The sequence below is a fragment of the Eutrigla gurnardus genome (genome assembly GCF_963514095.1).
Source record: "Eutrigla gurnardus genome assembly, chromosome: 1".
Taxonomy (NCBI): domain Eukaryota; kingdom Metazoa; phylum Chordata; class Actinopteri; order Perciformes; family Triglidae; genus Eutrigla; species Eutrigla gurnardus.
The window spans coordinates 28,112,974-28,133,570 of NC_139915.1; the positions used below are offsets into that span (position 1 = coordinate 28,112,974).

Here is a 20,597-nt window from a genome sequence, read left to right on the forward strand (position 1 = left end):
AACATGACAAAATAATACAAGAAGTAAAACAATAAAAATGATACAATAAAAACAATAAAATGAGGCGAAAGTCTTAAACTGTGTTAAAGGCCAAGGAGTACAGGTGAGTTTTAAGATATTTTTTAAAATTACAGCTTTACAGCTAAGTGTTAAAGTAAACTTAGCAGCTGGCGGTAGCGAGGCCACGCATATATATATATATATATATATATATATATATATATATATATATATATATATATATATATATAAATATAATTTACAAAATGTACATCATAATGTATTGAAGAAGACTTGAAACTAGCGATTGAGACCATAAACTCATATTTATAATGTTTACTGACATTACTAAATCGAGTGAGAAGTAGGGTCATTTTCTCAGACTCCTATATAATCTAATATATTTTTGTAACCGGAGGAGTCGCCCCCTGATGGCCAGCAGAGAGAATGCACGTTTAAGGTACTTCCGTATTGGCTTCAGCTAAAGGCGTCTGTTTGTTTTAACTGCATCACAAAACCGCCACCTAGTGATTGAACGTAATAGGTACACCCACTTATACATCTTTACTGATATAAAAACAAAAAAAAAGAAGAAGACGTGTATAGTTTCATGAATAGTTGAGTCTAATTGAAGTTGCCCTCATATTCGATCCCTAACAAATAAATAATCGACTTTTGTCTCCGTACTCACGGTTGGGAGGAACCTTGATCCACAGCGTGGGTTGTTTCCGGATGGGATTCTCTGCTGCCACGCAGTTGCTTCTCCTGTGTGTGTGCGCCTTTGTTATGTCGCCGACTGGAAACATACACCACAGTCACTTTTTGGTTTGTCACGCCACCGCTGACGTTACATCTGGTTTGAGCTTTTTGGTCTCTTTTGGTTGACGAACATGTCGGAGGCTCTGCTGCAGTGGTGTGTGGACCAGTTACACCACAAGTTCGGGTTGGAGGCGTGTGAAGACATCGTCCAGTAAGTGACGTTGACGCTAGTTAGCATAAATCTGTCATCAAGCTAACGTCTACAAGTGAACGAGATAGCTTGCTAGTTCCTGGCTGTGACGTACTGTTTGCGTTTTTGTAATTAAATTAAATGTGTTGTCTGCGTTTTAATTAGCTCGGTACATTCATTAGCTGTTACAGTAATTGATAGACAGCTCGTAACGTATATTCGGTATCCATTAGCCAACGGTTATCCTGTACTTTCATCCCCTAACTTATCAGACTCTATTAAATATATTAAATCCAATTTTCCGAAATGACACATCCTGGGTGAAGTATCTTTGTATCTGAGCCTTTTATGTCACGTAAATGATCAGATAGAGTCTTGTCATTTACATTTATAATGATTTAACAACAAGATTTGATATAAAGAGCCTGTAATAATTAAATGAGTGAAATATTGTGTAAAATAAACCAATAGGACCCTGTTAGGTATACATGTACATTACACTTCAAAAGCAACCAAGTGGGGGAAAATACACTATTTTATCAAAGAAAGAGAGAGAATAATGTCGGTATAAAGCATGCTTTATAACTCAATCGTTTTTTTAGTCGTTTAAACAGTAAAGTACTCTAAACTAATACATTAGCAGACCACTACACTCTGTTGGAAGCCACACAGATAAAAGAAGCAGCGCATGTGCGTGTATAATAGTGTTTATGTTTTTAACATCCACTCTGACAATCAAATGTTACTAAATGAAGCGGTAATCGTGTCGTCCTGCTGTCTAGATACATTCTATCCATCGACAATGCTGAGGAGATTGAGGAGTATGTGGGAGACCTCCTGCAGGGCACAGATGGGAGAAAAGGACTCTTCATAGAAGAGTTCCTCAGCAGATGGAAAAAGACTCAAAAACAGACTGGGGATGCCTCAAGTCCTTTCCTCACCAAGGAATCTTTTTCATTGGCAGGTAGGCTGTCTGATGTCTGCCGTTGAATGTATTTTGATTGAAATTTTACATAAAATCCCTTGCAGCCCTCAGCCACCTGCTGTGAAACTCCATAGCAAGGCACTTGGGCATAACTAAAGCTGTCTCAAATGCGCCATCCACGGTCTTTTTCGAAGGTAATTTGCTCTGCTTTCCTCAGATTCGCAAGACTTGAACAAAGATAGCCAGAAGAAGTCAAAACGCAAGGGCCGTAACAAACAGGAGCTGCCTCCTGTGAGCCAGTCTGAGCCTGAGCCAGAGGCAGTCAAAACCCCCATTGATTTGATGAGGGTGAGTACACTTCAGGCCTAAACATTTGTTATCTTATCACCTACTTTGTAAAGGTAACTTGACTGCTTGGCAGAGACATATAACCACAATATGGTAATTCTAATCTGTGTTTGCGCTAATTTGTTTACCTCATCTGTTTATTTCCTCTCATCTTGTTTCCTCTTTGTTAACTCTCTTCACTCAGGCCCAAGAAAACAGCAGTACTTGTTCAACAAAGAAGAAGAGTAAGTTTACCAATCTCTATGCTAAAGAGGGACAAGACAAGCTGTCCATCATAATCCCAGGTCGACATGCCTGTGACTGCCTTGGCCAAAAGCACAGACTTATCAACAACTGCATCAGCTGTGGCCGCATCGCGTGTGAACAAGAGGGCTCGGGGCCCTGCCTCTTCTGTGGGAATCTGGTACGGAGGAGTTTTGAGTCCTTAGATTACCTTTTTTCTATTTACTTGTTGTTCTTACAATCATTATTTTCTAGTTCAGTATTCTTTACTCACTGTGTTTTTCTTTCTGATTCAGGTCTGCACAAGAGAGGAGCAGGAGATTCTGCAACGAGACTCCAACAAAAGCCAGAAACTAAGAAAGAAGCTTATGGGAGGTGTGAATCCAAACTAGTCAGAATAGTTAAATACTAACATTTTTGATGATGTGGATTGACGCTATGAGTTTGTTTTCATTTTGGTGACAGATGGTGGGGAAAGAGATTATCTTCCACACCAAGAGGCCAAGATGAATGCTGGCTTGGAGAAGGCTGTCCAACACAAGGAAAAACTGCTGGAATATGACAGGAATAGGTAGCATATCAGACACAAAATATGAGCTTGACAAGAATGGATAAGTTTACTGTTTGGTGTGCAGTGTTTACACTTTAACTGGACTTTCTGATTACCGCAGGAGCTCTATCGGGAAACTTTGTGATAACACTAATTTATTGATTTGCCGTCCCCTGAAACTCCAGTGTCAGGAGAACACAGGTTCTGGATGATGAGTCGGATTACTTTGCCACTGAATCCAATCAGTGGCTGTCACCCAATGAACGAGAAAAGCTGAGGAAACAGGAAGAGGAGCTGAGGGAACTTCGCTACGCCTCTCGCAAGGACAGGAAGATAACTTTGGACTTTGCTGGTAGACAAGTGGTCGATGAGGGAAACAACCTTAACGAGTACTACAACAAGTAAGAAAATCGGCCTCCACTTGAATCAAGGCTGCATGTGCACCTTTGCGTTGTGTAGTTACGCTGAACAACTCCTTTGAAATGTTTTCAAATTAGGTTGGATGAGACCCTCATGGCTATGCAGGGCGACTCAAAGTCAAAATCTCCAATGCATTCGAAAACACAAGGTGGAAGGCAAACCCTCGGAGAGCTGGTTAACCCCAACATAATGCAGTCTGCACCAGAGGTAGGTAATTTCTGACATTTCTACTAGGAGTAACAATGTCGTCACGCTGTGCTTAATTGATACTTCATATTTTCTCTTTAGACTACTCATTTGTTCCATTATTAAACGTAATTGGAACATCAGTAAAATGGGTTGACATTGACAGCCGACAGCTGTTTCTCCCACATGTAGCCTTGGTTTTTTCTGTCGCACGTTTTTCCATCATGACAATTTAGCAGATGGCACTCACACAGATTCTACTAATGAAAATGATCGTAATGAATGCACTTGCCAGTGGGTGGATGTCGAAGGCAGTGAAAGCTCCAAGAGAAACGTGAAGCGGGGAAAGAGCTCAAAGGAGGACAAGGGAGAGGAAGAACGTCACAAGTTGCGGCTCCAGGACAAAGACTTGCAGGAGATGTCTGACGGGGGCTGGTGTCTCAGCATGCACCAACCGTGGGCCACGCTGCTGGTCAAAGGCATCAAGAGGTCAGGAGTAGAAAGATCCCAAAGGATTTGAAGAGAAACCAAATGACTAAAAATGTACAGTTTAAAACGTGGAGGTAACATTGCATCGTGTATAGGGTTGGGTACCGACACTCGGTACAAGTACGTACTCGGGGCGAAAATCAACGGTAGTAACCACCCCGAAATACAATGTGAATTTCGGTGCCTCATTTCGGTATTACCAAATATGCAGCTGCGTAATCGCGCCCTCTGGTGTTCGCAGTTAAAAAAGGCAGCGGCAGTGCACACACCACTGAGAGGTCAGCTCAGGAATCAGGCCAGAGAGCCTAAGATGTCGAAACAAAAACGCTCTAAAGTGTGGCTATATTTTACCGTAACTTACGGAACATTTAAGTTAATATGTTGTTGTTGGTCAATTTGACCTAGGCCTTTGCCTCAGAAATAATGTGTTTTTTTGTTTTGTTTTATATTTGTATATGAAAGCTTTTAGATTAAAATATTGTTGGTCAATTTGTTCTTGACCTTTGCCTCAAAAATAAAAATAAAAAAAGGAATTTCATCATAAAAACTTGTTTTCTTTTCTTTTAAAGTACCGATTTAAATACCGTTTAGGAACCGGCACCGTTTTGAAAGTATCGATTTGGCACCGGTATCGAAATATACCCTTTCAATACCCAACCCTAATCGTGTATGTGTGTGTTTAGGGTTGAGGGGCGAACTTGGTACACATCCCATCGGGGTCGTCTTTGGATTGCTGCTGCAGCCAAGACGCCCACTCCTCAGGAGATTGCAGAGGTGGAAGCCATGTACCGCCATATCAACAGGAAAGGTACAAATACTGTACTGTACACAGCAAATCAGGAAATTAGACTCTGAATACTGGAAGTGATTTGCTTTTAGATAACTTAACGTGAAGTGCTTTAATTGAAGTGTACAATTCTTAGACACCACTGCCACAAAGTCGATTTTGAACGAGTCAAACAATCTTTTGCTCTTGTTTCCTTTGAAGGTCCCCGGTTTCCTAAAGAGTACCCCACCGGCTGCCTGTTGGGCTGCGTCAATGTGACGGACTGCCTGCCCCAGGAGCAGTTCAGAGAGCAGGTCAGTGAAACTTTACACCACGCCAGAATTACCAGTTTAGTACCAGCACTAAATCTAGTTTGGAAATTCATACTACTATAACTTAATTGAATCACTGAATAAATCAAAGATATAGGAGAAACAAAACCATGTCTCATTATAACGGAAAGTCATGGACAGAAAGACTTTAATACAAATATGAAGTGATGCCACACAAAACTAATGTGTTGCTTTGCGAAAATACTTTCGTAATGTGTGTTGGAGGATTTTCAGAAATATGTGATTTAGCGTTTGGTTGACTTGGACAACTACTTGCAAGTTGTTTCTCTGTTTCTTGTTGTTGTTGTTTTGTGTAGTTTACTGCTGGAACTGTTAGAATTCCCGCTATCCTCCTCCTTTTGGTTTTTCTGGTCCCTCTGCCCCAGAAAGCTATGCTTTAGTTTTATTTCATCCAAGACCACACAGTACCCGACAAAAAACACACACAGTCAAACAATGCTTTTAACAACTTAATTGTCCTCAGACAGAAAACACTTGTGAGTTTAAATCCTTGTGAATTACTTTTCCTTGTGAATTGTTTTGTGCATGAGAGGGATTATCATAATTTGTATGATCATTTATATTTCTTTAATGAGAGAGTTGACCATGCTTTTTGTGTCGTGTGTAAGATTGCTGCAATATCCCCTCTCACCAGCAGAGGTCAGGCTGTGCCTTTTTCACCAGTGTTTCTCTGCCAGCTCAAAGTATTTCCCACTAGAGGCAGTATGCACCATAGCAACCACTAAAATGGTTTATATATACACATTCCACTGGCACCAGCCTATTGTGTTTATGCAGCATACGTAGCAGAAAGGGTGTATTATGTCTTATCATTATAATAATAAGCGACAGGAGACAGGAGGAAGGGACACCCTGTGATTACTAATTAAACAATAGAGTGCGCTGCTGCTTCCTGTGCTTTTCATTTGATGTCTTTCCATAAACACTTAAAGTGAAATGCACCCTTAACTGCTCTGAAGTGTTACGAGTACTCTGGTTTGGCTCTGAATATGTGATGTGGCAGAGCAGAGAGGTGCTCTATTGGCAGTATGGTCAGTGTTGCCAGTTTGGACTTATAAACTGTTTACTTGAGCTTTTACACCCAAATTGATTTAATTAATTGCAGTTTCAGCAAACATAAGCTGGAAAATGTATCCCACTCCCCATTAAGTCATCGTGTGTGTACAGAGTCTGCCATCCGCCTTCATTGGAACACATTTAAACTTAATTGCATTGCCGTCCTCGACTGGCCTGTTTTGCCTCTGGCTTTGGGAGAGACTGTCTGAGGTCCACCGCTCTCATCCTTTTACAGCATAGTACAATGAATTACATGTTGGTTATTATTAGAGCTGAAATGAGAAATCAATAAGTCAGTCACCAGAAAATGAATAACCATCCATTATGATTTAACTATGCTAGTATTTTTTTAAGCAAAAATAAATTACATTTCTCAACACAGACACACCCTTATTTGATTCGGTGCAAAGTTCTCATTATTTTTAATGTTGTGAATAAACGTGTACATCACATTTGGAAATTGCAGTCTTCTGTTATGATATTATAAGAACCAGAGCTATGCAAAAATCAACGATGCCCTTTCAGGATGTGCTTGTGTTTCTGTGCATCTCTTGACTCTCAATGCATTAGGACAGTTTTCTTATTTGTCTCTGAAGAAGCCTTAAAATGTCTGCTGCTACATGGTTTGCATTCTGACTGCTGGGACCAGTAAATCTAAGGGCTTTCCCCTTTTGTACTCTGTCCTCATTCTCTCCTCCACCACTCATTCCACCCAGGGCTGTAAAATCATGTTTGCAGGCAGTGTGACTGCCCTTTCATCCTGTGAAAGGGTGTGTGTGTGTGTGTGTGTGTGTGTGTGTGTCTGTCCACTTGCACAGAGCAGCCATAAATAACACCCCCACCCAACACAAGGCCCCTCAGAAACAAGGAAAGAAAGGCAGATGTAGAAAATAGTGAAGCAACCAGAGAAGACCAACAGTACAAAAGGTTTTAATGATGGTGCTGAACAGTCGGTTTGTGCTTCTTCCATTTTATTTTCGGCTTGCTTACTTTCATGTAAGCAGAAGAGCTCATGTTGTGTGAGTGCATAGTGGCACACAGCTGCGCTGCTGAGCTGGGCGAGTGGGTGAGGTATAGGATTTACTGTCCTGTGCTGGCAGTTGTGGGTGGTTAAAAGGGGGGGTGGTGAAGGACAGACAGCCATTATTCTTGAGGCTCCTCTAAATCTGCCCCTAGTGATGTATCAAATATTCAGAGACAGAGGAATGTGGGTTGATCCGGAGAACATGTGCCAAACACCAGAATGCAATAAATGCCGTCAAATTTAAATATTTTTATATCGGTGTGATGGCAGTCATTCCCCTGTTGGGGCGCTGCAGCACAAAGGAACATCAATAACCTCATACCCTGTTGACAGACAGTGTGGAGAGACCACCCCAGGCTGAGAAGGATTTCCATCTGCTTGACTTGGACCAGTTCTTCCCCTCATTAGAAACTGACTGGTGTATTGATCCGTTCTCTCCATAATCTTTCACTCCTCCCAACTCCCCAGCCCCCAATGCTACTGGTAATTGGCCAGCCATTATGATCTGTACTCTGTTTCTCCACCCCCCACCCCCAGTGCTCACTCAGCAATGGGTAGAGATGTACGCCTGACCTGTCGACTGAGGAAGGAAGGGGGGAGGGTCGGGGAAACGATAGGTACGTTGCAGATTGAAAACTGGAATGTTTTGGCTGGAAGAGGCTCAATGAGATAATTAAAAAGGGCTCCTTAAAAAGGGCTCCTTCCAAGCTAAGCAGCTTTATTGGGAGTGGACATGCTGCAGATGGTTTATTTGACACATACGGTTGACACTTAGCTTTCCAATATTTTAAAATTGCGCCTAAAATGAAGCCTTCCTATATTTTGAGTACAACATTTATCTACACTTGCACAGACCCCCTTTTTTTCGGTCTTCAAAATGGTTCACAGCGCAGGCGAAGGCACATCTTGCCCCATACGGAGCTCGAATTGCACCATCAACTTACTCCTGTGGTGGAAAAATTGATTGGATCAATTCACACTCTTAATAAGGGTCTGATTTATCTCTCTGTTGCAAAGACCATATCGCCAGGTGCAGAGCAGCACATCTTAGTGAATACATTTGGGCTGCCATACTGAGAGCAAGACCAGTGACTGTACAGAACTCTATTGATTCATGTGAAATGACTACGAGGGCAGGAATGTAAAGGCTTACTGTGCGTGTGTGTTTGTGTGTGTGTGTTTGTGTGTGTGTGTGTGTGTGTGTGTGTGTGTGTGTCACAGAGGTTTCTGAACAGTAATGCAGCCTATTGTTTCACAGATAAGCATGTTTTATTAACCTCGGGTCTGCTGAAGGCTGACATACAGCAGGTCCCCTAGCACTTATGTGTAACAGATAGGCACATATTTGAGACATGGCTTGTACTGGATAGTTTTATAGCAGTGGTCCCAAACTGGACTAGACTGGACTGAGGTTTCACATTTCCTCGATCAATGAGTCATGATCCACTGGCTATATTAACATCAAAAGTAAGACATGTGCATAATACTTTCACTAAAGACCGTTGGACATCTCACAATAAAGGAAGTACAGGAAATGAATATACTTATTAAAATACTTAGTAAGAAGGCAAACTACTTGCATATTTTCTCCTTTTCATGCCTTCTCCTACCAACTTTGTGTGCATATATGTAACAATAATCTGCATACAGCACATAACAGTATCTTCTGCTTACTGTATGTGTGTAACTTTATCGTCTGCATATTACAAGTATGTCCAGGGATCCCACACAGTCTTATACATTTAATTTTAGGACTTTTCAAGCACGTTCCAGATCTTATTCAAGGACCCATGGCTGCATAGTTTCAGACAAGGATCAAGGTTAATTGCTGTTGCCACACTAAGAATTCTTATAATGAGCAGCAGAGTTTACACAAGTTCAAACACAACAATTAAAAAGAGAGAGAGGCTGGAATGTGAACACGTCTCATCTGTGCTGCATTACAGTTATGGTGGACTATGTGGTCCATTGCCTTCTCCAACTTGATTTATTTATTTCAATCAATCGTCAAATACAAACAGGTGCATGCGTGGAATTTCACCTCTGCACACTTTCTATTCTTGCACAAAATATTTAAATACAAGCACTTTCAATTTCCCACGTGTATTTTTGTCTCTTTTCTCTTTCAAGGCCTGGATTTCCTCTCTCAAATTCTCAAATGTATTTATTTAAATATGTCCCCGTTAGCTGGTACAAATGGCACCAGCTAATCTTCATGGGGTCTGAAGTCCAGAACATTATATGTATCATATACATATATCTATGTCTCAACATGTGTTCCCCGTACATATACTTATATATTTAATGAATTAGATTTCAAATGAATCTATGAATTAGCCGAACGTGCCGTCACCAGGGAAGTCATTATACATGCCCAATACTGGACTATCGATCAGCTGTAATGCATTTTTAAATGGTATTTGAGTGAGTATTTGGTATAGGATTGATATATGTAAAGGGGACAGCTATTCCAATGATTGATGACACGATAAATGACAAGTCATTAGATTTGGGAGCGAGGCAACATGATTTGGCTATTACCTGCTGTTCTAACAAAATGACAGTGAAAGTTTCTACATTTGGTAATTTGAGTGTGTAAAAACACTTTTAGAGGAATAAATGCTTTTGCTAAAGAAGGAGACTGTGCTTTAGGCAAGCCTTTTTATCTACTGGTTACCGTGAGAGTTTATGATGCATGCTGTCTGTGTTCTTTCTTATGGGGTAATATAAGACTAGTCTTACAGCTCCATTCTAGGCAATTTGTAGTTTCCTCAGTACACGTTTTGTTGCACTAGACCATACAGGTGAGTAATATCCCAGGTGGCTTCAACTTAAAGATTTAACTACTCGTCCCACAATGTGTGCTGGAACATAAGGAAGGCATTTTCTTGCCATTGCCTATTTCCCTAAGAATTGTGTCAATGTGCTCTAGCCGTGACAGTCAACTATCTATAAATAATCACGGTAATTTAACCTCCACCTGTTGTATAGGTTTGCCAGTGTGTTTCGTATCAACATATTCATTTATAATACTATGGAAGACCAGGTTTAAGTCTTGGGATAAAATGTTGTGTAGTTCTAGAGTTTGCTGCATAATACACTGTAGAATCATGGGCTTACATTTGTATGCTTGCTTTACACAAAGAAGATGGCATGGCACAGTTAGACATGCTGCTGTTGTGTATTCATAGATGAGAATGCTCTTGATCTGAATCCATAGCATTTTATTTACCATTGAAATGATGATGATATATAACATCAAATGTTATAATCCAGTGACCGTGCTACTGTCATCCCTCTCCTTCCATATCCATGTCCGTCATGTGTGCATGGGTGGAACAAGTAGTTGTTTCTGTAAGCATGTTGAAATCTAGTATTTGAACCATTTTAGTGAAAGTAATCCTGTATTTGTTAATGTATTATTCTTGCCGTTTGCTGAGCACTGGAAGAATGGTGATGAGGCTGCTGTTCTTCTTTCCAAATACGAGGATATATCATCTGTTAGACATTTATTTTATATATGGCATATGGGACCAGAAATGTAGTCTGCTGCGAGATAAAGTACCTTCCTGTCCAGTTTGTCAGTGCTGACTGAGCAATTTTTCAGGAACAGCCTTCGTTACTTCACTCTTGTCCACATTGTTGAACAGAAATGTACAACTTTTACTAAGCATTATATTGTTTCTTGTAGGTTGGAGAGTATCTGAATGAATGATTGCCACTGATTCTGCCTCAGTGTATTCATCCTGTTTACAAAAGAAACATTGAAATGGTTTGGTTAAAAAAAACTGCCCTCCGAATCAACAAACAAAGGGCTCCCAGCTTCAAGTATCTCCATTATTTACTTTTACGTTCTCCAGAGTTCTTTATCCCCTTGTTTCCTGGCATTTCTTCTTTTAAAAATGATTCTTTTTCTTTTTTTATTCAGTTTAATCACTACGACGGAGTATTAGGGCCAGACTAAAATATTTATTTTTATTTTTTTATTTTTTTTATTACGAGAATATTAGGTCTACGAGAATAAAGTTGTAACATTACGAGAAAAAGGTCATCATATTACCAGAATAAAGTCAAAGTCGTTATCAAGATCTGACGTGACCAGCTCAACCAAACAGCAGCCTCAGTTGCAGTTGACCACTACCAGACAGCTCCTCTTCCACAAAAGAAGCAATTTCTTCCAAGTCCGTGTGGTTCTTTCTTCGAAACAGACACAGTCGTTTGCACAATCGCTCCAAAGTCCTGATACTGATGATAATTTGATGCTGATGTGCCAGAAGACTAAGTATTTCCTTATTACGACTTTATTCTCGTAATATTATGACTTTATTCTCGTAATTTAAAAAAATATATATTTTTATTCTTTTATATTCTTTTAGTCTGGCCCTAATACTCCGTCGTAAATCACATTATTTCTCAATTGACAATATTTTCCACAGTACCGGCTTTCCTAATGTGGATGTGGTTTTCATGATGTCTTTTAAAGACTCAACCATGGAGCATGGCAGCACATGTTTGTCAACAATCCTCATAATGTTCATAAAACATGTAAAGAAGCCTCAGGCTTGTGTTTAACATACACATCAACTCAGTTTACATTTCTGACGTCCTCCAGAAAACATTCAGGAATTAATTTTATATATACATTATCTTATGAATAAATGAAAATGAATAGCTTTAACAGACTATTGCCATCAAAGAACAGCAGAGTGACTGCAGTAAATATGAATAATTAAAATGTTTTTATGTGAAAGAAAACAATATTATGGGCACTTGTTCAAAACCCTTTGAGATGGTCACACACATTAAACCAAAGTGCAAACGGAAAGAAAAGCAGCGTGGTCTTGTGCATCTTCAAGTAACAATCTAAAAATAAATGGAAGTGAATACTATATGCACTGCAGACATGCTGTAGAGGTGAGCGAGAGTGATGCCCCTACACTGCATCATGCATCTTTTCACTGTGAACTCATTTTTAGCTCTACATCCTCTTCTCTTGATTATGCATCCTCTCCATCTTCACTATTTCCCCCCTCTATGCTTGTTAGATGAGATTTTGTTTAACCTCTTCTCTTAAGATCAAAACTGTCCTCGAATATTGGGTCGAGAAAAGTGGCCGTGTTAAGTATCATACTTTGTCTGAGATCCCCTCAAATATTATCTTTAAGTCGAGGTTTTAGGTTACTGTCACTTTCCTTAACTGTCAAAGTAGGAAATATCTTCCAACTTAGGGAGAGGAGTGTATTATTTTCACCTCTATGGGCTCGACACGTCTTTTACAGCCTCAGCATCTGTATTGTCAGTATCTGTAGGCATGAGATGCCATTTCTTTTGATCACTGGATGATGGCATGCTGCTGTTCTAGAAATCTCCACCATTTCATATGCTGAGTCCCAGCCCACACTTTCTTTTCCCAGTGTGGGCTGATTATGGATCAGTTGGCGTTCAGGCAGTTGCAAACTTTTTCTCAGCCTCTATAGTGCTCCAGACACACACAGTCTATATCCAGGCTCTTTGTTAATGGCTTGGTGCAAATTGTGCTCAAAGCAGGAGACACATGTGAAGTCCTGCTGAAATTCTTTCTTGTTTGCTGAGAATTATCAGGGGTGATACCAGCCATGTTTGACATGTCCAGCTCCCGTGCTGTCCCTTGAGTTCAGCACAGCACACCGCAAACATCAGGTCGATTTTTCCTCAGCTTCTCTCTGGTACCCGAAGAGAAATATTACACTTTCCTAGAAGCATATCACCCTCTTTTTATATAAAGGCCTTCAAAATAACTAAATTATCTCAGCAATTAAGTAAAGTTAATAGTATTTTCAGCAGAATCTCTGCCTCAGGTCTGATAGCTCGGAGTGGGATGACTTTAGCTGTGAGAATTACATACTGTTGGGCCAAAAAACGTTTACTGAACATCATAATGATGGAAATGGGACTCACCAACCTCTTGAAATTCTTTATTGAACACGATTATGTATGTCACTGTTTTATCTGCGTACAGTATGTGTATGCTGCTGTATCATCTTCATTATGTGTATATAACAGTATCATCTGCATACAGTATTATCTGAATACAGTATATGTATATAACAGTATCATCAGCATACAGTATTATCTGAATACAGTATATGTATATAACAGTATCATCAGCATACAGTATTATCTGAATACAGTATATGTATATAACAGTATCATCGGCATACAGTATTATCTGAATACAGTATATGTATATAACAGTATCATCAGCATACAGTATTATCTGAATACAGTATATGTATATTACAGTATCATCAGCATAAAATATCATCTGAATACAGAATATTTATGAAGCAGTATCATATGCATAAATTTCAGTGCCTGCATTAGAATATACAATGTCATACATATTGTATGAACAGCCCAATTGGTTTGCATGGGCGCCTAAAGAATGTGGGTAGCGCTTCTCCAAAAACCATGGATTGTTCAATGTGAACCCAGCGACACTGCCCTGATAATGCAATCTTGTTGTAGTCTTGTTTGGATATGATGTTTAGTGACGTTAACTGTTTCTCTTCCAATCCAAACTGCACTGATTGGAGAGTTGTTTTCATTTAAATCATAAGTTGGCGCCGCTGTTTGTATTATCTCAGTTTCTACGTCATTGAATCAGTGCTTAGATGCCCTTATTGTACTTTTATCTCTTTAACCTCCGGTTAATGAAACAATCCATTGTGTTCTTTGTTGTAACTTTCTGCTTCTTCTTGAGTTTATATTTAACTTTGTTATTGCTGAATGTACTGTATGCACTACTAGACTGCAGCTCCGTAGATGTAAGCACACCAGCACACGTCAGATAACAGAAACCATGGGCTTGTAGCACATCACGTAGCTGCAAGCTTAGCCACTTATCTGTTAAAATAAGTGCTGGTTTCTGTGGAATTCCATTTGTGCAAGCTCTCCCTCTGACCTCCAGAGTGGAGCTCCCATGCTTGTTAGGCCGCCTGGAAGCTCGGACTGATGCCTGCGTTTCCTTGTGTGGTAATGCGATATTTATATGCTGAAAGCCTTCCTGCCAGCAACATGCACGCACACGCACACACACACACACACACACACACACACACACACACACACACACACACACACACACACACACACACACAGGATATATTGGATGCATTCCAAAGGAAAGTAAGTCAGGCAATGCTATTTTCTCTACCCTGTCTTTCTCTGTAACATTGCGTGAATCCATAGCAGTGGCTGCTCCCTGCTCTTCCGCTTCTCCCCCCCCCCCATCCTCCATCATTCCATTTTCATATTTTCCCTCACTTTCTCTCATAGAGTATGTTTTACAGGTCAGGGCTGTGAAATTGTATGTGTTCGTGGAGAAGTCAGATTATGCTCAGTGAACAGGCGTGCACACTTGCATGCGACTATGCATCATTCCCTCTTGCTTTCTCTCTACTATCTGTCTCTATCTCTCTCTCTCTCTCTCTCTCTCTCTCTCTCTCTCTGTGCAACCCTCAGTCACACGCACTCACATTCCTCCTCTTCCTCCCTTTTCCTTGCTGGGCAGTTTGCCATGACAGAGAGGTCAGACATCATGTGATTCTGCAGTGGTGTGTAGAATGCATTCAGCCCTGAGTCCCCAGGCACTGGATGACAACCAACCAAACCTCAGTCACAGGTTTTCAACAGCATGAAAAATACATAGAACCATCTGCCAGACGTGAAATGGCCTGCTACACTGTTTAGAATTTCACTGCTGTCCTTAAACCGCTTTATTGGATGTCGCACAGTTCCTGCTGTTGGGGGGGAACTGTCAGTGAAGCTGCCTTTATTATCTCCCTTCCATTTGTTCATTTAATAAGGACTTGCTCCTCTCACACTATGCTGATCACAGGAACTTGGAACAAAGATAAAGGCAACACGAGTAATTCAGAAAGCGTCCTTTGATGGCCTGAAAGACAGCAGTGTTGATGAAAATAAGTTAGAATCAAAGAGAGGTAACTAAATATCGAGCTGTATGAAGCTTTTGACTGAATGCTGAAAGGGTTCAAATGAGTCTTTCTTTATTCTTTAAATATTATGCAATCTTTATTACTCTTTTGAATTGGACTCCTTCAATGTATACCTTATTTCTAAGCTATATAACATTTTTTTGTCTCTTTTATGAACTGTAAAAAATAGAGTAATTATTCTGTCAGTATTTCAGTGGATAAACTTCTAAAGGCCTTTTATTGTACCATAATGTATACAGCATATAAAAGAACTATAGAATATTGAATTTAAAAAAAACATTCACACATTCTTAGCAAGATGCACAGAGAGCTTCCTGTCTAATGCATCATTTAGCTCTTTTGAATGTTGGATATAATATATGGAAAACATAAAGGATACCTTCCTAATACAGCTAACTGAGGCAGGCTAGTTACTTCAATCAAGTCAAAGGACTGGAACCATTACAGCGCAAACTTGAAAAGCCTGTGATTTTGTGGTTCAAGTATGTTTAGCTGTTGCTCTTTTTGAATAGGTATGTTGGTTTTATGTCCCAGTAGATCTAACTGGAACAGCCTTCTTTGTTTTTCGTTTTTTTGGAACAGTCGTCTGCTTCCCAGTTTGTGCTCTCTTTGAAATAATGGCTCCGACTGTGTTAAACAATGTTTGCATAAAACAGGAAAAACGAGAACTCTGAAGATTTTTAATGTTGTTGATCTATTTAGTGCCTTGCCACAGGCAAACTTGAACCCCCCTCAATAAGCTTTAATGAAGTGTAGAATCAATATGTTTGACATTTATCTTGCATCTCCACATCTGGTGTTTATTGTTGATGCCCCAAGATGGCTCCTCACGTGGCCTCATTCCAAAAACTGTTTTCTGTTTTTCGGAATGAGAAAATAAATGAAGGTTGTGTGGCGCAGTGGCTAAGTACTCGACAGAAAGCCGGCGTGTATCCCTGCCGCGGTGTTACCGGGAATCGGAAGAGCTGTCAATTGTAATCATTGTTCCTTCCGCCTGTTCCCATCCGCATGTGAGAGCGGGCATTACTTCACTCATTACGTCTTGCTGTTTTTGAGTGTTTTCGCCAGCATTCCCCAGGCATGCCTAAGCGATTGCTTCATGTCACACATGCCTGTGTGTGTGTGTGTGTGTGTGTGTGTGTGTGTGTGTGTGTGTGTGTGTGTGTGTGTGTGTGTGTGTGTGTGTGTGTGTGTGTGTGTGTGTGTGTGTGTGTGTGTGTGTGTGTGTGTGTGTGTGTGTGTGCGTTTGAGGAGAGATCTTTATCCAGCCAAGCCCCGACCCAGCAGCAGAAAAACCACAAGTATCTCTCCTAGACAGGGAGAACCAGAGAGACAGAGAGCGAGACTCTCTCTGCCACTGCAGGGTCAGAGATTACAAACTCAATTGTACTCCGCTGGATGACATGTCTGCTCAGCAACTTCCTGCTAGCGACATCAGAGAGCAGAGAAGTGTGGAAAAAGAGGGTGGAGGCGATGGAAGCCACCCATGCTTTCAGGGCCATTAATCGTCCTTTCTTTGTGTCCAGCAAACTTTGAACAAAAAAGCTGGAAACACCAGAAAAACAAAGGTAAATTTAAATTGAATAACAAAACCGACGCCGACTTAGCAATGAGTATCTTACATTTCTCTTTACTCTTTACTACAGTTTAATATTCTATATAATAGAAATGTTCAGCTCATTTGGGGTGATATTGGTTGGTGATACATCATTCCTGTGGGCTGATTCTCTACCATTCACACCTTACATCACAGATTCTGTAAAATCTTCGCCACATGTCTGTTACGGAGGTTATTTTCATGGTTGGACTCACGCTCACGTTAAAGGAAATTGATTAAATCTTGGTACGTACTGTTAACCACATCTGTCTATCCCTCACATTTGGATCAGCTTATGGATGATCCCAGAGAATCGGACCTTCATCATTTTTAGACGTTTAATTTAAGCCACGTTAGAAAGGCCGTGACAAATAGAAAATTACAAGGTTCAAATGTCAGGAGAAAAAGAACGTGGCAACGAAGAGATTGGCTGGTCTCACTGCTGTTGAGGTCCTTCTGTTTCAGTTCATGAGACCATATATCTTGTTTTCCGATGCGAGGTGACGACGGCGAGGTGCTGATATCGGCACTCTGTATTTATAGCGGAGGGTCTGTGCAGCAGCGCGTTTGTCAGCTGCGGTAACGGTTATGGTGGAGATGATTTCAGTATGGTGTAACCATTGAATAGAATGAGAGGGGAACCGACATTGAAGTGTTCGCTGTGGTCGCTTGATGGGTTCAAAGGAAAATGGCAATAGTAGTTGGTTGCTATGGTGACAACATGTCTGTAGGGCAATTACTTGTTTTGGATCCCCGTTCTTTACAAATAGAAATATAAAGCAATTAAATCCAGCAATTCTCAGCTCCATGTGTCGTTCTAGTACAGTTAGTCCGCTACAGCGGTCGCAGCGCTTTGCAATGTACAGCAAAACATGTCCACCACTCTTTTTGTTCTCATTCTATTTATGATATTTAACCCAGATTAAAACTGTAATTTAGTCGGACAGCTGATCATCGTGACATATTCCGACAAACACATTTCACCTATTAGTGGAGTATTGACGTTCGAAAATAAAATCAAGCATCCTACATTTATAAACTGCCTTGAACCACATTTTTGTTACATTAGATGGTATTTTAGTAAGAAATTACTTGTTTTCTGATCCCCTTCCTATATTTGCTGTGTTACTTTGTTATTTTACCGAATTGTGCTGTTAATACAAGCCCAACTCTTCCTGTATTGATATAAAATGAAAAGTCTTGTTGCATTCCAGCAGAATCCTTTCATTTCCTTGCAAAGCTTGTGATTATTGTGGTGAACAGTAGCAGGAATGTGTCACTTTTATTGTTTTTCATTCTGTACTTAAATTGTAGCTACTGCCATCTTGTAGCATTTGTATGTTACAAAACAAATACAGTTTGGCTGCGACATTAAGTGACACAGAACAATAACACCGTCGATAAGTAATCCAAAAGCAGCATGATTATATCGTTGAATTTCGTCCTGCCGAATGTTGTTTCTCTTTTTTGCATTTTCCTTTGTTTTCCTTGGTGCGCGAGCCCCATTAGTCTCACTCGGTAAATGTCTTGATTAGGGGATCGTGCCTCGGTATGAGCTGCTGCGGTTTGCAAATGGCAGGAGGAGTGTGATCATTATGTTCAATGAGGCTCCAGTGATATGAGCTGAGGGAAGCAGGGAATTCGCTCTTCCGCATGTACACCAGGTAACTGCTTGTGATCAAGCAGAATTAACATCCGATATGATGTTCTCCCTCCTTTGTGTGCTGATGTCTCGCTGACACGTCGGTGCCTTTTATGCTCAACTCGTTCGGGCCAGTTTTCAACTTGAGAGCTGAAGGGTAGTAATGTGAAACTACAGGAAGTGAGTATTCACAGACACTATCTTAGCTTTAGAACTCATTATTTAAAATGCTCATTCTCTCTTTAATAAAGGCATAATCCACATAGAAAGTAGATGCAGTCCTCTTGAATTCCACAATGCAACTATTTTGCTTCACTCGCACCAAAAAACAATCACACCATCAGTCACGTTACATAACAAGTGAAAGTGATGTTGCATTGTTACACATGGCTCCTTTTAAAAGGTAGACACAAATCACAGCTGATTAAACACCAACTGTCATGCATTCATGTGTGATTCCCTGTAAAAGAGGCAACGCAGTGAGAGAGAATTGTTGGTATCTTCTGATTTGCAAAAAGAATGCATGGAAAAAAGAATGCTAAGTGACACATTTTCTCATTTTTACAGATCAATTAACAGCTTGAAATACATTTTTATTAGCTGTTTTTTTGGAATCATAAATCATTCAGAATCAATAAGGAATTTGCAGTCTTTCTCCCTTCAGTGCCAGCTTCTGCTATTTCTTTCCTTATTGGCAATATTTAGCGAAAATGATTGAAGAACATGCACAAGCTCTTTTGACGTAGTCCACTGGACAATTTACCCTGCAAAAAAGCCTTTGGCAGGTTCTGTTTTGTGAAGTAGAGTATTGATTTATATGCAAAATAATTTTCTTTCCCCCTCAAATCAGTCCGTGAGAACAAAATGAGAATACTTTAATAATATTGGCACTTCACATATCTTTAAAATGTATCTGTGCTGGGTGTTAAAAAACAAAAACATGAGCATGTTATCATAGATAAACTGTATCATGCCACGGAGAACATTTCTTTTCTATTTAAATCAAAAGCATGACCTGTTTCACCCATCACATTGAGTCCAGACATCACTGTAATAATAAAAGAATTGCCCAACAGCAACCGAGTCATCCTCTCCTCTTCACACGAGTTCAAATAAACCGTGTGAAGAGCCATTTAGCTTTAAAAAGAAGACAGTTGGGTAAGACAAAAGAATGATATTTGAGCAAATCTTCATTAACATCAAAGTAATGTTATGAAATGTAAGATTAAGTTCAGAGGATGCGTCACAAGTTAGCTCGCTACAGCTGAGAATTTGGGAATTTCAGCGGTCACTGGCAAGAAATGAGAAGCAGCTTTTTTTTCCTGCCTCTGTGTGAAATCAAGGACCCAGTGTTTCAAACAATACTTTCAAGTAGTAAATTTGCCAGCGTATCGTTGTAAAGTGCCTATGTGCCACGCTAGGACTGAAACAGATGGATACAGCGGCGGTAACTGAGGAGCGGTTGTCTCGTTTCATTTCCGTGCAGGTCTTCATTTTTCAGAGCCTGAGTTAATTCAGGGCCGTATCAGTGCACGGGAAATTCAAGTATTCATGTAATCCCCAAGTTGTGTCTCACCTTAAAATAATATTTCAGCTCGCTTGCAAAATCCGTCAAAGTATAAATTGAAAAGGACTTGTAAAGTGCTCTCGTTCAACACCGTCTGTTTAACACTTCACTGGTGTTCTCCCGCGGAACGTATCAGCCGGATCATCTCATCTACTGTAAGCCAGAGAGCTAACTCGCAGAGCTTCGGGAAACCTAACACTCGCCTTTGATAGGAATCAAGGGACAGCCTTCCCTACTGCGCTGCTTTCTCAAACTGCGCTCATTGCCAGCCTCCAGAGAAGCAGGGGAAGAGACAGTTATTTCCCACAGAGGCTGAGTGAACACAGATGGGAGGGCTGTACCCCAGTGTCACCATATCAAAGCAAATATTCACCTTAAGAGACAGACATGTTCATAAACTCCCCGGTCCTTCTCAATTTCCACATTATGAAATCAAATGCCCACCGTGAAGTGGTTTGTTACCTCGCGTAAAAATACGAGCCTTTTTTTTTTTATGCTGACACCAC

General features: G+C 40.3%; 1 protein-coding gene across 1 annotated transcript in view; it reads left to right on the top strand.

Moving 5' to 3' along the window:
• Positions 1-806: 806 nt before the first annotated feature.
• Positions 807-20,597, top strand: part of trip4 (thyroid hormone receptor interactor 4) — a 68,315-nt gene continuing 48,524 nt past the window's right edge. The window contains exons 1-11 of the mRNA XM_084008242.1: positions 807-970; positions 1,732-1,913; positions 2,092-2,222; positions 2,407-2,625; positions 2,741-2,819; positions 2,910-3,015; positions 3,180-3,395; positions 3,492-3,621; positions 3,896-4,089; positions 4,773-4,897; positions 5,078-5,169. Coding sequence (XP_083864368.1) covers positions 891-970; positions 1,732-1,913; positions 2,092-2,222; positions 2,407-2,625; positions 2,741-2,819; positions 2,910-3,015; positions 3,180-3,395; positions 3,492-3,621; positions 3,896-4,089; positions 4,773-4,897; positions 5,078-5,169 — 1,554 coding nt within the window. The 5' untranslated portion in view covers positions 807-890. The remainder of the gene's footprint in view (positions 971-1,731; positions 1,914-2,091; positions 2,223-2,406; positions 2,626-2,740; positions 2,820-2,909; positions 3,016-3,179; positions 3,396-3,491; positions 3,622-3,895; positions 4,090-4,772; positions 4,898-5,077; positions 5,170-20,597) is intronic.